General features: G+C 49.6%; 1 protein-coding gene across 2 annotated transcripts in view; it reads left to right on the forward strand.

Moving 5' to 3' along the window:
• The first annotated feature begins 299 nt into the window (after nt 1-299).
• The window catches only part of RASL10A (RAS like family 10 member A), a 104823-nt gene continuing 89664 nt past the window's right edge, over nt 300-15458 (forward strand). The window contains exon 1 of one of the 2 annotated variants that reach the window (XM_085633309.1): nt 300-2947. In XM_085633309.1, the coding sequence (XP_085489435.1) occupies nt 2726-2947 (222 nt within the window). In that variant the 5' untranslated portion in view covers nt 300-2725. The remainder of the gene's footprint in view (nt 2948-15458) is intronic. The other variant, XM_085633308.1, reaches the window with a different exon arrangement.

Below are 15458 nucleotides of genomic sequence, written 5' to 3' on the forward strand. Positions count from 1 at the left end.
ACAACACAGCTTAAAGACATTAACAAAGACAATAGCTCTGTCTAAACACTTATAAGGACCCAAAAGTGAGACCTATTGGCCATGCCAATGTTTTTTTTTATTGCGAACCGACTACCTCATAGTGTCAATTACCGCATTTAGAGATCGTTTTTGCATTATATCCCTCAATATGGCTGAACGTTATTATTGTAACTGTAACTTGCTGTACCCCTGTATCATGCTACTGCTGTGACACGCTCTGGTGCATTCAGGCCATGTCTGCGCTATATAAAATTGCAAAAATAAAAAAAATAGTACAACGCCTGCGGCAAGAAACGCTCCGTCACAAAACGCGTTCTTTTGTTTTTCTTCCCACGCGCCGTACTGTACTCGGAGCTGTGTTTTCCCGTACTGTCGGTTGTCCTGGATCTCCCTTGTAATTTAGACTGCAGACGACTGAAAGGGGGAGTCACCCCATGCTCAATAAAGCAGATTATAGTAATATGCTCGTGAAAATCAAGCCCTTGTGGCGAGCGGCGTCTCGTGCCTCCTGGGGCGGGGCATGCACCAGGAGCAGCGGGACCTTCCCCGTGAGGCTGACCTCTGCACCGAGAAAGCAGCATCTCATTGGTATTCTGGTGCCGGACCGGGATCTTGGAGCCTTGCGAGGGAGTCTCGCGCCACGGACCGTCCGAGGCTCCGAGCTGAGGCAACGAAGCCGAGGCGGCGGGCGGAGCCTAACGAAGGCAAGGGAAGAGAGGCGAGGGAAAGAAAGAGGACCAGATGAAGGAAGAAAAGATGAGAGAAGATGCAGGAGGCGAAGGTTAGGAAAGGAGTTGAAAGAAGGGGAAGGAGATGTGGGAAAGGAGGAGTGAAGGGAAAGAATAGAAATTAAGTAAAGAGAAAAGAGCTTAAAGGGGGCGTGGGGTAAGCCAAAAAAGGAGGCGAGGGGAGGCGTGGTAATCAAGAGGAGGTGAGAGAAGGCAGCAGAGGAGACGAGAAGGACGAAGCGGTGAGGGAAGGAGGAGTAAGCGAGAGCAGGAGGAAGAAGCGAGGGTACGAAAAGGAGGGGAGAGGAGATGAAGAAAGCGAGAGTAGAGGGTAGGGTGCGTGGAATCCGAGTTGATGAAGCTGCAGCTGGACTGGGACTCCAGGACGAGGGGAACGTACACGCCAGGGTGCTGGAGGCCCCTGACCCCTTGAAGCTGATTGGTTATCAACCCCGGGAGCTCCACATCTGTGCCCCTCCTCTCCACGGACACGGTTACCGATGGCTTAGTGCAATCTGAGGGGGCGGACGAGCCTGCATCTGCACTGGAGGCTTCACACTGCAGAGTTCCTTCTGCGCCCAGCTCGCGGCAGGTCGTGGGCACCACCTACCTACTGACTCCCCCTGGGACACCGGGCGCCTGTAGCTGGATGCTCATGATAAGAAGCCTTTTTACCTTTCCTGATATATATTTTTTTATTTTGTGCTTTTGCTTGGCGCGTTGAGGGGACACAGAGCTGGATGCCAGCTTCCACTGCTGGTCCTAAGGGCTCCGCTGATGGAGTCCTCGCTGTTTAAGACGGAACCAAAAGTTCCTGGTGGTCTGGTGATAGGAGCCGAGGGACATGCACTGCATGAAGCAACTGCTTACTAGGCCACTGCACCTGCAAACCCAACCTGAGTGACTACCCTCCTGAGGCTTGTGGGGCATGCTGGTGTATGGGATTCAGACTCCTGCCAGCCTGATTAAGAAGTCCCGAATGCTTCACACTTATAAAGTCTTCCGCTGAGACAAAGACCCACGAATATGCCTTTCTGAGACACCCCATCTGCAATATACTCAAGGTCACCACAGTCTGGGAGCTGACCTGGTGCGAGGATTGAAGCCATGGGAGATATTACTTTGTCCAAACGATCAATGATTGGTAGTTGAGAAGATGTCCCTGAATCCCAAATATAACGCAAATTCCATGAGCTTCCCTGGATTACTTTTGACATTAGAAATGTAAAAATCCCTGGAGTGGTCGACATGAAGCTTGGCTTTTGATATGAAGTTTGAAAAATCATATGAAGACCTGAAACTGGGCATTTGATATGAGACTTGACATTTTGCCTGAAGCGTGACGCGGGGACTGGAATTTGATACAAGCATGTGAATCTTAGCATTTAGTAGGAAGAGGTGAAGGGTGGAATTTGATAAGAAGATACGAAGCTTTGCATTTGATATGAAGAGGTGATGCTTGGCCTTTGTCTTGAAGCTTGGCAGTTGACACATCATTTGATGGGGAACTTGGAATTTGACATGAGACTTGTCATTTAGTGTAGAGCTTGGCATTTAACACAAAGATGAAAAGCTTGGCTGCTAACCTAAAACTTGCCATTCTCTACGTCATCTTGTTTCAAACCCAGGGTTTGCTGAATTAGCATTGGACAATTTTTTTTTACGTAATGATTCTTTTTAATTCGTGGTCCAAGGATTTTTGTTTTGTTGGGTAATTTTGCGCATCTTAAACTGATTTTTAAATTAATTGTTGTTTGAAGAGGATCTTACTATCTCAGGATACTTCCAAGCACTGCTTGTGCTTCCAATGGGAACAGTCATATCAAGGCGGTCTCCAGACGTCTACTTTTGCATGTTGGAAGGGGAAGCCCTGTCCTCCTGGAGACAATTAACTAAACATGGTGCCCACACTCCTCTGACTGGAGGTTCTCCTGGCTCCCCGTGGGCGGGGCGAGGAGCTCTTAAATGCACCATCAATGGACATGGTGGAGACACTAAAGGTGGCAGTGCTGGGTGCCCCCGGGGTGGGCAAGACTGCCATCATCCGACAATTCGTGCACCACGACTTCAGTGAAGCCTACAGCCCCACCATTTCTCAGGACGTCTACAGGCCCTCGGTTATACTAAACGGGGCAATGTTTGACGTGAAGATCATGGATGTCCCAAAACTCTCTTCCTTTCCAGTGAATAGCTCTCAGGTAAGGCACCGCCCCTTCCATATTTGTACAAAGTGTTTACTTTGTAGCATATGTTGACAGTGGTCCAGAGTTGTCTGCTTTGAAAATAGAGATGCTGTAGAGAGCATCCAAGCAAAAACAATGAACCAACAATGGTGCTAAGAGTAGCTCTTCTGTAGTTGCAGTACCTAAGGGGCACTTGTCAGGGCAAATTCAATGCTATATTGGAGCTGTTTAGCTATGCAATGCGAACATCTGATACCTGCATGGTACTTCAATGCTTTTGAAAACCTTTCTGTATCTTTCGGTGAATTCACATTTACCAGATTCATGGTGGTCTGGAGTCATTGTTTTTATTTAGAATGTGCAATGGGCAGAAATAAATATCATGGATCATCCAAAACATAACTAAACACCATATAACATAAAAACTCATTAAACAATTCAGTACCACCCAACAAGCAACACTCATTTAGACCTGTTCAGTGTGCTTGATCTATGTCTAGCAATAGTTAGTAGGTGTTAGTGCAATGGATAGGGCTTTTCCGATCCTGACGTGGATATTAGTGGTCTAATTTGTGTGTGGGTGTGTGCACCACCACCTTCGCTGTTTATTTTGTTGCAGATATGTGAATGGTCCTGTTGCTTGAAGTGTCCATATTATTGGGGCTGTATCATTTGCCAGTCACATATCTTGGGCATCATGGTGTCTGTGTGCGCAGGTGTTGCGTAGTTGAGCTAATGTTTCCTGTGGTCCTGCGAAATATGGTTGTGCGAGGAGCAAGATGCTTAGCCTCATTGGACGGTGCAGCTTTTTAGCACCAGTGAAGGCATACTGATAGGTTTTTCATGACCTTTCGTTCCTAAGTCCTAACTAGGATGTCTAGTGGCCGTTTGTACTCTAAAGAAGGCACAAGAGGAGAGTAATGTTAAGAAACCTTTACAACCTTAACCCTATACCTTAACCCTCACTTGCACCTCAGAGAAAGCAAAAAGCATTAAAGGCCTGGCTCCTCCCAGAACCATGCTGGGGACTCTTGGACAATAAGTCAGACTTGTTTACAGGGGCGGCTGGTGACATTTGAAAATGGTGGGGCGTAAAAGTGCTGGAGGAAACATGCAAAACTCACGTTTAACATGGGCTCCTATGGCAGCTCTTTCCCTTCCTCGACTTTGCCAAAAAACACCCTTCCCATCAATCGATTCCTCCCAAACTTCCTGCACACCCAGCAATTCCACCTCCCTGCCACTCACAGCAGCCCCGTTCCTGTCGATCCACTGGAACCCCCTAAAAAACACTTCTCCACGCACCCCAACACCACCCATTGGATAACATTGCAATCCGGGCCTTCACAAAAAATGCTCTTTTTTCGCACTTCCACTACTTCGATCATCTTCAAACTCACTGGGACACTAGTTCCAGCCATTCCCAAGAATCTCAGCAAGAATTACACAAATCCATCCACTGGAAGGGGTACGACTTTTCACCCAAACACAAGCCCCCCGCAAACCCACAAAAACACCCCAAAATCATCCAAATCTGGATGGAATTTTGCAAAACCACCCTAAAACCTTCCCAACACCATTATGCACGAACCTGCATCGGGCCCTGATCCCTAGACTCCGGGAACCCTAGCAAATTTCAACCCTAAACCCTAAACACCACCCCAACTCTACCACCTAACCCTAAACACCACCCCAACCCTACCACCAGCAGCGGGAGAACTGAATTAAAATAAAAACAAAAACTTACCTGACCGCCTCTGCTCCTGGTCCGTGTTGGCGCCTCTGCCCCCTTCAAACCGGAACACCACGTCAGCACTGGAGTGGCAACCCCATAGCCAATCCTGGCGCTGCTGCAGCACCAGGATTGGCTGAGGGCACAGCTTACGCTACACCCGCCGCCTCCCCATTAGGAGACCGAGGGGCTCCTAATGGGCATGCGCAAGGCAGTAAAAACACAAGTACGCATGACTGGGCACGGGCTAAAAATTACTCTCCATGCCCACTTATGCGCACTTGTGCTGCCTTTCCCTGGCTTTTCTGACAATGCATGTCAGTCAACATGATGCCGGACCGCCCACGGTCCGACGTCATGCTGACTGACATGCATTGTCAGTTCTCCCCACCCTTGGGGTCTCTGAACTTAAGTAAACTAAGTTCAGAGACACCGAGGAGGGAGCTGCGGGCGGGTGCGGGGGCGGGGGGGCAACGCCCCAATGGACGCACCACGCCTGCTTGTTTATATTTGCAGCATTTGAAACTAACCTTCGCATTCCTCTTGCTTGCCACTCAGTGCGTTTGAAACTTCTGCTCACTTCTGTGCTAACCAATGCTTTAAATGTAATTATAAGCGGCTGGTGACATTTGAAAGTGGTGAGGTGTAAAACAATTGTGGTACAGCACTGTAGCGAGCGAGCGTAGCGAGCGAGCCTGAACCCCCTACTGGGGGTTATGGGAGAATTTTGCCCCCTAGAAAATTTTGAAAAAAGAGTGGGCAAATGGTGCATTTTCAAGCAAATTTGAGAAAGCAGGAAGGCTAACAAAGCAATTGTGAATCTGTTCTAACAAAGACAGTGACTGCAGAAGGTACAATTCCATAACAGAGAAAGGCTGTGTGTAAGGCACTTTTGCTATAAGTGCACCACAGACTGTTAGGTGCAAAAACAGTTCCTTTTTGTAGAAGGGAGATGAAGTCATTAACATCAGAAAGGGCCCTTGCACACATGCAGGGCTGTCACGTTTTTGCATACTTAACCAGGTAGCACCCTTTACCTACTACTTCACAAAGCACCAACCCTTCAACAGTAATGCACACAGAGCCAGAGCAGGCACTCTGCACTACTCCGCCCTGTTTTACACAGCGAGTATGGAAATACGCAACTCTCGCTGCTTCGCAGATCAGGGGACACCTAAAACTAATGCATACAGGAGGACCAAGGCATTAACTTCAATGTTTTCTATGCACACTGAGACAGGTCTTTATCGAGCTCTCCATTTTTGATCTCACCCTCAGATTAAAAATAATGAATCTTAACTCTGCAGCAGTACCACCCTTCACTGACCTTTCATGTAACTTCAAAGAGACTCGTTATAGTTCTTTCAGTCTCACCATTTCAGAACTGAAGCATTTTCAACATGCTATACTGCAAGCCATGGTTGTTGCTTATTTATGTTATGCAACTAACAACCAGTGACAAAGGCAATAATTGGTCAGGGCTTGTTGTAGGTGTAATGTTACTTGCTGTATTAAATATATCTGGATCTAATGACTGAAGTAGCAAAATACCAGTCGGGAGGTACACTAAGCTAAGCATAGATTTTCAGTTTACATCCCTTTTAAGGCACGCTCTTAATGACATCGGTCCCTCTGAGAGACCCCACAGTTTTTTCACCCCACTTAAAGCCCTGCTTATCACAAAACCCCTCTACCCCAACGATCCCCATTTCCATCCCTTGCCAAATGGGGGGCCTTGCTCTAGGGCAAAATCTCCAGTTCACTAAGCTCTCCACCACACCGGACGTACATATCGCTAACTAATAGTGCCACACGCCCATCCAAAATGTGGTAATATGGATCCTGGTGTCTACACTCTAAAAGCGCTATAGGACCATTAAATGGCCGCAATGAGTTCTACAAAAAATGATGTAACATCCACGACCAACTTCGACGCTACAGAGGCTACCATCGTCCTCGCCATAGAAATTGCAATCAATTTCCGACTGGTTAACCAGTGGCGAAATAATACAGTCCACAGATCTGAATTGACGCTTCCTCTGAAAGACATGAATAATGTAGATCGAGCAAGCATGGCCGCCGTGAGCAGAAGGTGGAACAGGCAAGTGACCTTCGTCAAACTCTTAGTCTTACACAACTACATGCCTCGCTCCAGCACAGACCCCGGGGCCTCGTACAATCCACAAGTCAGTCACGGCTGGAATTGCGGGTGGGGGGGTGGGTGGAAATGGGGTTGTCGCGGGGGAATGGTGGGAAGCGGGAGGGGTTTAATTAAATAAAATACATACAATTATCAAATAAAAAAGTACTTACAGTTACTCAGCTTATGGATGGGTCCGGGTCCGACTCCAACCGTCCTACGCAAACTCCTGCAGCTCTCCTCGTGACCGCTCGTCATCAGGAAAGGAAGCCTCCCTCCCTCTGCCTCCGCCAATCACGACGTTGCTGAGGCGCTGGGGAGAGCGCCCCAGCCGCGCCATTTTCTCCCGCATAGAGAACAAGGGAGAGTGGGCAGTCGCGCTGGAGGGCAGGGGGGGAGTGGCTTACCCAGTGTTGTGGGCACTGGCTGTTTGGTTGGCTCCAGGGGCCGACCAAACAGTCAGTACCCACAACAGTGGGTAAGCCACTCCCCCCTGCCCTCGAGCACGACCGCCCACCCTTCCGTCCCCAACCAGGCACTTCTGCTTTCTCGCAGTGCGAGAAGCAGAAACATAAAATGGTAGTTTTTACCATTTTATGTTTCTGCCTTCTCGAACTGCGAGAAAGCAGGGCGGCGACGCCCAAACGCCCCTATGAAGGAGCCGCCACTGGTGAGGGTACTCACTATTTAGAGTACCTCTTACCATAGAATGCTGCTGGCTCGTCTGAGGACAGACTGTTTCTTCAGGTTAATAACGTTCCCTACACCGAATGATTGGTCAGTGAAAATGATTAATTGCCCGTGTGACGGAATAGCCACTCAGTCTAACATACATTGCATACTGTTCTGCAAGTACTATCAATGGGGTAGGAAAAAACATCTATTGCCTCTGTTAAAACTGTGGGGCCTGAGAAGCTGTAAAGCAGCCCTCCACAGATTGTATTTGCTTCAAGACGAATGTACTATTGGAGTGATGATAAAATTCCTGTCGTTTATTATAAAATGTAGAGGGTCTATGAGAAGCGATTAGTAGGTTGAGGGTTTGTAGAAGTATTATTCTGTGCCTAATAACACCATATAATACATAAATATGTCATATTTACCTCGACCCTTCTATCATGCAAATGTAACGATACATATATCAATCGCTTTCTAGAAATTTTTTTTAAAGGGTTTTTAATATTAGATTAATTGAATGACTAGGGTAATGAATATGTATTTCTTCTTAGTAATCACCTTTTAGTATGTAAATGTTTAAATAACGTTGTTTTAATCGTATTTTTGTAATGTTTGCTTATATGGTGCTTGTCAAATACCGAATAAAGCTATCTTTGATTTGATTTGATTTGATTTGAGTACCTCTTTGCTCCTGTGAAGTCCTGGGGCTCTCCCATGAAGTGGGCTGCAGCCGTGCTGAGATAGGTAATCTCCATTTTAAATTAAAGAAATGCAGGTACTGAGTGCCGGACAGTACATGCCCATTTAAAGCACTGGTGCCAAGCACATTCCATGGGCCCCAGGCGGTATACAAAAATATAGCATACGTTTTTATCAACACCCATCTCCAGGCACGTTATGCTGACTTAGTAAATACTTGTGCAAGCAACTGGGAGGGTGCTTTGATACCTCGTCAAAGAGGTATAGAAATAATGCTTTACTATAGATAGAGCACCAACATCCTGCCTTAGTGGCAGGAAGGGTGCAAGGATATTCCATTCTTTAGGCGAAATAGAATATTGCCTTCTGAAAACACTATATACGCCAATAAAAAACAATGTTTCGGGCCTTATGAAGTGTGTGGATGTAGGCCACAGCCTGTGCTGTTCATTATGTTGAGTGTTGGGAGACGATGCAATACCTCGTGCATCAAGTGGTAATTTACGTCTTTGAATTTCAATAGTTTTCACATATTTACATTTATAGGCACGGGGGATTTGCTCAGAATCACATAATTGTTAGTTAGCTGCTTCTGAGGGGATTCAAACCCAGGTACCTAAGTCAGTAGCTTAGCCAGCAGACTGTTTTAGGGAGACTGATTTAGTTTCCCACGCTTTTTGTTAGTGCGGGCCAAGAGCACTGCAATACCAAATAATGAATACACAGGCCTTGTTTCATTTTCACCATAGTCTTGTTGTCTGTGCAGTGTCACAGGCTTCTAAATCACAATGGAAAGACTGTCAGTCACCGGGGCCACAATTCTTCTCTGTAGTGTTTGCAAGGCTGCCCGGGGGGGTTGCGCAACAGCCCCCCCTTAAAAGGGCGGCCGCCTTAGTGCCACAGGAAGGCACTGGAGTCGCCGGTCTAGTCCCTGGGCCACGGCCAGGGAAGACGTCCGGCCGACCCACTTCCGGGGAGGGGACAGGGGTATTAGGGCTGTCCCCGCCCATCTTTCGCCCTCTTGTCCCTCGACATCTCGCCTTGTCCACCAGCCACGCCGTTGTGTCGCGTCGTTCGCGGGGACTCGTCATCGGCCGGGGAGCTGCGATTGCGAGGTGAGCCCCCCCTCCCTCCACCCAGATCCCAATCGCAGGCCACCAGTGGTAACCTCGTCCCAGTGGTACTTACCCCCCCCCCTGGTGTTGTCGTGCGGCACCGTGGGGTGGCTAGGGCCTGCGGGCAGAGTTGGATCGGTCGGGGGTCTGTGTGAGGGCTCTCGACCGGCAGGCTTGCCTTACCGAGCGGCTGACCCGGTTGAGTGATTGAGTGGTGCCCAGAACCCAAATGCATGGGTTCGATGCAATAAGGCCACGTTAGTGTCGTCCTGAATTCCCCTGTGGCCAGCCTCACCCACTTCAGTGTTTAACTCGTGCCGTACTAGGCAGGCTTTCCGCCTCCCACCCCGACGGTGCTGGCAGCACTAGTGCCCCATTGCTGCGCAGCCTTGCGCGACGTACCCAGGTTGGGGGGTCGAGCCGCGTGGTTAGAGGACCGAGCCTTGATACCCTCGCAGACATGCCAACCCTCCCGATTCAGGCGGGAGACTACCGATTTCAAGGCTAGTCTCTCGCCTCCCGATTCAAGCATCCCGAAACCGTATTCCTCTGGGTTTCAGCTGACTGGGCTTGGTATTGTGTAACGGGCTAATTCTTCCAGCAATAGTCAGAGTGGCGTTGCAGGGGCGCTAGAAGGGGTAAAAAAATGCGCGGGTGTACCATGGTTGATGGTCCATTCCTGGGGCATGGCCGCTCCGCCTAGTGCATGTCGCCGCGCGAACAGACTGCGACTGCCCCCCTCGGTGCGGGATGCGGCTCGTGGCCCATGCAGCTGGAGGTTGGTGTGGCAATTCGAGGCTGCCCGGGAGGCCACCTCTGCATGTTCGAGCCCCCCTCGAGGGTTAGTTCTTCCGGGATGGCCAGAGAGGAGGTAGTCTGTTGGCTAGATGGGTCACTTTGGTGCAGGAACCAGGGTCGAACCTCGGGTCGCGTTCACTGACGGTGATTCTGTGGAAATCACTTATCCTCACATGCATGAATGCGTTGGGTATAAACTGTGCTCAGGTAAGCGCTTCATACTTTTGGGGCGAGTTCGCGCTGCTGACTTTGGTGCTGGAACCAGGGTTCTAACCTCGGGGTTGCGTTCACACACGGTGAGTCTGGGCAACTCACTTAATCTCCCCGTGCCTGAATGTGCAATGTATAAACTGTGCCCATGTAAACACTCCTACTTTAGGGTCGAGTCGCGCTGCCGATATTGGTGCTGGAACCAGGGTCCGAGCCTCGGGGTCGCGTCACCTACGGTGAATCTGGGCAAATCACTTAACTCGCATGTGCCTTGAATGTGTAATGATTAAACTGCTCCTGTAAGCGCTCCTTACTCTTGGGCCGAGTTCGCACTGCCGACTTTGGTGCTGGAACCAGGGTTAGAGCCTTGAAGTCGTGTTCACACATGGTGATTCTGGGCAAATCACTTTCCCCCCCGTGCATGATTGGGTAACGTCTACCGCGCTCATGAAAGCTCTCCATACTTTTGGGTCGAGTTCGCCCTGCCGACTCTGGTGCTGGAACCAGGGTGCGAGCCTCAGAGTTGCGTTCATTTCCTATGAATCTGGGCAATTCACTTACGCTCCCTTACCTGTATGTGTTATAAACAGAAGACATCGGTGCCACGCTCACTGGGCAATTCGGGGCATGGGCATACCTACTCTGGAGCGAAGGGTGGTACCTGGTTTGCGCTCTCGGGACGACTCACTTGGCGTGCCCTGACTTCACCTGCAATGTAAGGATGGCGTGCATTGTGCTACCCCCCTCCCTCCCCCGGGGACTCTTCAGCGAAGGGGGCGGTAGTTTCACTAACCTTTGAACAGGGTTGGCCTCCTCTGTTGATGCCCGTACCTGATGGAGTTTGTGTGGCACGCTGGGCGATCAGGGTGGATACCGGGTAGTGTTGTGGCCAACGCTGCCGACTTGGTGTTGTGGGGCTGGTCCAGGCTCCCGCGGGTGGCGCTGTCGTGTTCCTGGCCATGCTGCAAGGTTACGAGAGTGGTTAGTGGCGCGCTCTGACCCTAGGGGAGGCCTTGGGTGTTCATCGTCATCGTCACCCTCTCGGTTTTGAACACTGTTCATTAATAGGTTTGGTGTTCCGGATTTCCTAGTACTAGGAGCTCAAGAACCTTACCATCAACACATGAATCTTAGGCAGGGGCAGTCGGCACAGATAAAGAGGTTAGGGAACTCCCCGCTGATGGGGTCGCCATCCACAACGGAGAGATGCGGTGGATGTGCCCCATACTGTAGTTAACAGCAATTAGCGTGCTCCGTGTTTGTAATTACCTTGTTTTTGACAGGGCTATGGTGGGCATATGCTGGTTAAATCCTGTGACCTTGTGGGTGGTATGGTCTGCAGTTAATAGGCTATCAGTCTCCTCGGTCGAAGTATCGTCGAATCGGAGGGCAGTGATAAACGCCTTGCTGGGCCCTTCCATGCTTCATCCAGAAGGCTACGGCTCTCTTCGATCTTCTGTATAATGTGGGAAAGGAGTCCGGACTAGATTGCGGAATTTCGAATACCGAAACGTCACCGACAAGGGATAGAACCTGAGCAGAACAACCAGGGGGCACATGCTGCGATCGCCTTGGATTACGTTAGGAAGGAGTGGGAGTGCTCAGGTTAAGCCTCTTGGCTGCCCTAGATTTGTGGTGATGTAATTGGATGTAGTAGGAGCTATCCGGTAGTGTGGCATGTTCGGGGATTCTGGTCCTCCACTCTATCGGGAATGGGCTCCTGGGTAGATGGAGCCCATTGTTATAAGCCACCACAGTTCACGGTTACTCACGGGGGCAAGACTTGGTAATTTAAGGTCGGGATTTGGTCTTTAAAAGGAATAAGGTGACGAGGCACGCATGCAGGACAGATGCGATTGAACAGTGGTAATTTGTCCTTTGTCGGTCATGCAGCTGTTTTCCGCGAATTCTCCAAGGCGCGTCTGTGATCGTCTGCTATTCCTGGAGTCAAAACGTCCGAAGTTAGAGTTGCATGGGGCTGGCCCAGAGGCTACGGTGCTCCACGTGGGGAAGGTACTAGAAGAAAATAGGCATCAGGAGTGTGTAGAAGCTGCAATCTAGTCCCTGCGTGAAGACCATTGTACGCACCACTATGGTGATCTGCATTTGTATAAGCTGGACAGGAGGTACTTAGACTATGCGCCCTGCTACAAGTGTTAGTAGGGTACACTGCAGATTGAGTTGATGCACAATGTTCTGCTAAGCACAGTTCCTACCAGTAACTACTAGGTTGGCCTAATTGATATGTAGGGTGGTGGCCCGACGGACCTAGTGTTTCATGGGTAACCTCGGAAGTGACGAGGTTTGGTAGCACAGTGCAAGACAAGCAGTGGGAGCTAAGTTATCTGTTTAGGAGGATACTATGGATAATTTAAATAACAGGGTACGGAGACTCCTCGGTGGTGTGCCTAGCCGGCTACTGTGGGTATGCGGTTGGCACATTAAATGTACACTGCCTCTGGGATAAGCCCAAAGGCGCTGCCGAGCTCCATAGGGGAGGAACAAGCGTTGCTTATGTGTGTATTCCCGTCACCTGACTAGAGTGGTGAGCTCGGACAGGCTTAGGTGCATATCGTAGCCAACTGCAAACTACATTTATAATATTGGGAGAGAATGCCTAGAAGTTGTTTTGCAGTCATTCGCAACAGCCCCTCAGGGGAAGGTCTTAGGCCACTTGGTTTGTGGTGGGCTCTTGTGGGGACGCCTAGTTGAAGAGATAATGTCAGTCAATGATGTCTTGTGCGTTCATTGCACTGGGAGGTCCCGGTCACAAGAGGATTGTACCAGGGTGGCTGGCAGGGGGTCAGGGAGCGCCGAGGCATCAGAAGCATTGAGCAGTTTTCAGCCAGGTTGGTAGGGTTGATATCTGATGCAAGGGGCATCTGTTAGACTAAAGCCGTGTTCAGATGTACAGCCTTAGGTGTTTGGAGTGCTGCTGGCACCGCCTTTCAATGGAAGCCATTGTCTAGCGGGTTGCTCCGAGCGGAGTATTTTCAGGTTTATTTAACATTAGCAGCTGCCAGTTTAAACGTGCACCCTCACTTATTTATACAAGGCACATCTCTAGAACTAGTTCCCAGGCTCCAGTAGTAGGTGCGTGAAAAGGTTGGGGGAACCTGGCGAGGGAACTGCGTCTTGTGTGGTAGGTAGCTTGTGTCACTCGGTTTGGGCAGGAGCACATCCTGTCTCCGGTGGTCGGTGAAGTTGGTGGCCTGTGTTCCCAGCAGTCATGCTCGTTGCGTGCATTGTTGGTTTGCATTGGTTTGGTTTACATTATCCTTGCACTTGCGGTCAGAGAAAGTAAAACATCTGGTTGGCTATAACAGTGCATGATCTGGGACACTTAGCAGTTAAACCGGCAATGATGAAGCGCATGCATCATCATCCGGAAGGGGGATGCAGATGTGTCAGTTCCGTTCGGACAATTGCTCGGTAGTATGAGAGCTCAACGGGTTAGGCGTGCACCGCGTGGATCTGGAGGTAACCAGCAATCGGTAGCTTCCTGGGTTTGTAAAGGTGATCAGATGGGCCAAGCTGTGCTGCGAAGCACCGTGCACAATATACAGGTCAGTCTCGAATACTAGCACTGGCCCTATGCACAGTAATTATTAGGTACTGATTCCTACACGCCTACACATTATCACATTTATTGTACATTAAGGACACAGGTTATTCGTTCCACCGACAGGCGGCAAGGGGTTGGTGAGGAAATAGGATTTGAAGGTTCTGCAGGGTGCCTTTCACCTGGCCACTGCAGGTTGTTGATGGTGATCTCTAAGGGCTTAGTAAAGGTCTTGACAAAACACACCTGGGCTGACTCACAGGCGGGGGTGGTGGTGCCTACCCACTTCACATGAGTCTCCCTGTTGGGTCTGTCTAACGATCATCGTAAAGGTCTTTAAATTACAGCCTCCCTTGTCTCTACCTTACTGTGAGCATTATGCGAGCGGTCGGAGCATCAGTAGGCGGGGGGGGGAACACGTCTGTTCCCGGCGTTGTGGCTGTGATTCCTGATGTGCCTCTTGGAGTCCTATTCCTGCTTGCTGTAGGTGGAATGATGAGTGTTGATTACTTATCTGTATGCGATGGCTGAGGAGGCAAAACCTGGCAGCACCCCCTGCTAAGCGATGTTCATGGCGAATTGTGTTGACCCTAGGCCGAAGTGAGAGCCTCATCAGATCTTGCAGTCCCGCCTTTGCAGAACATAAGATTTGTCATCATTCTTCTAGGAAACCATTATTAGCAGGAAGGTATCGAACCACGGAGAGCCAAGGGTTGTGGGTTCTTGCTCAACAGTAGTAAGGGAATTACTTTTAGTTTCAACAGGCTATGTGTACCATCAATAGCACAAGCAGTGGAAAGCTTCGATTTGCCCAGGATTGGGGCCGGCTATGGCATCATACATTGCAGTCTTAGAAGGTTATATTGATGGCATGGTACCAGTAGCTCCAGTTATGCGAATTTTCCTTGGCAGTTCTCGGCGAACATTCAGAATGCAATGTTGGAGGTTAGCCTGTTTTCAGGCCTTTTAGATGTTTTTAGCTCAGGCAAGGCCAAGTATGGGTTGGATGCTTGAAGCTTGCCCTGGGTCACATGTTCACAGGCATGTGGGGCGGCAGAACTCAAACGGGCTTGGGTCCGGCCTCTGGTCAAGTTCATATCCTGGTAGGTCCACTTAGTATCTCGTCCTTCTGAGTTCAATGAAATAGGTAACAGTGAATTGAGTAACGATAACGGGTAATTTTTCCCGCCCTTTAGCCTTGGCTGGCAGCAATGCAGGTTGTGGAAGACGTCATCCAACGAGTCAGCTTTGGGCCAATTTTTGGTTAAGCACAAATAGGCTACAAAATATGGGAGGACACTTGGCATTCCCAGTACTCGAGCAAGAGCAGGTATCTATAGATTTGGTCCCCCGTCGGTCCACACTGTCCTGTCTGCTCCCCGGTGTCTATCAGAAGTTTTGGAGGGCGAGGCGTCACCTGGGGTGGTGACTGGCGTAATGTGATGGGCAGACTCTGACAAGTGCTATACACAAATAGCGGGGTGAGAGGAATGAAGGCGGCCTTGAACACTCTTACTTCCACCGCATTGTCACTGCTTGCCGAGGTATTGCCCTTCAGCCAGGCTATTTAACATTGAACCAACACCAAGCTA

Source organism: Triturus cristatus, chromosome 11 (genome assembly GCF_964204655.1).
Source record: "Triturus cristatus chromosome 11, aTriCri1.1, whole genome shotgun sequence".
Lineage (NCBI taxonomy): Eukaryota > Metazoa > Chordata > Amphibia > Caudata > Salamandridae > Triturus > Triturus cristatus.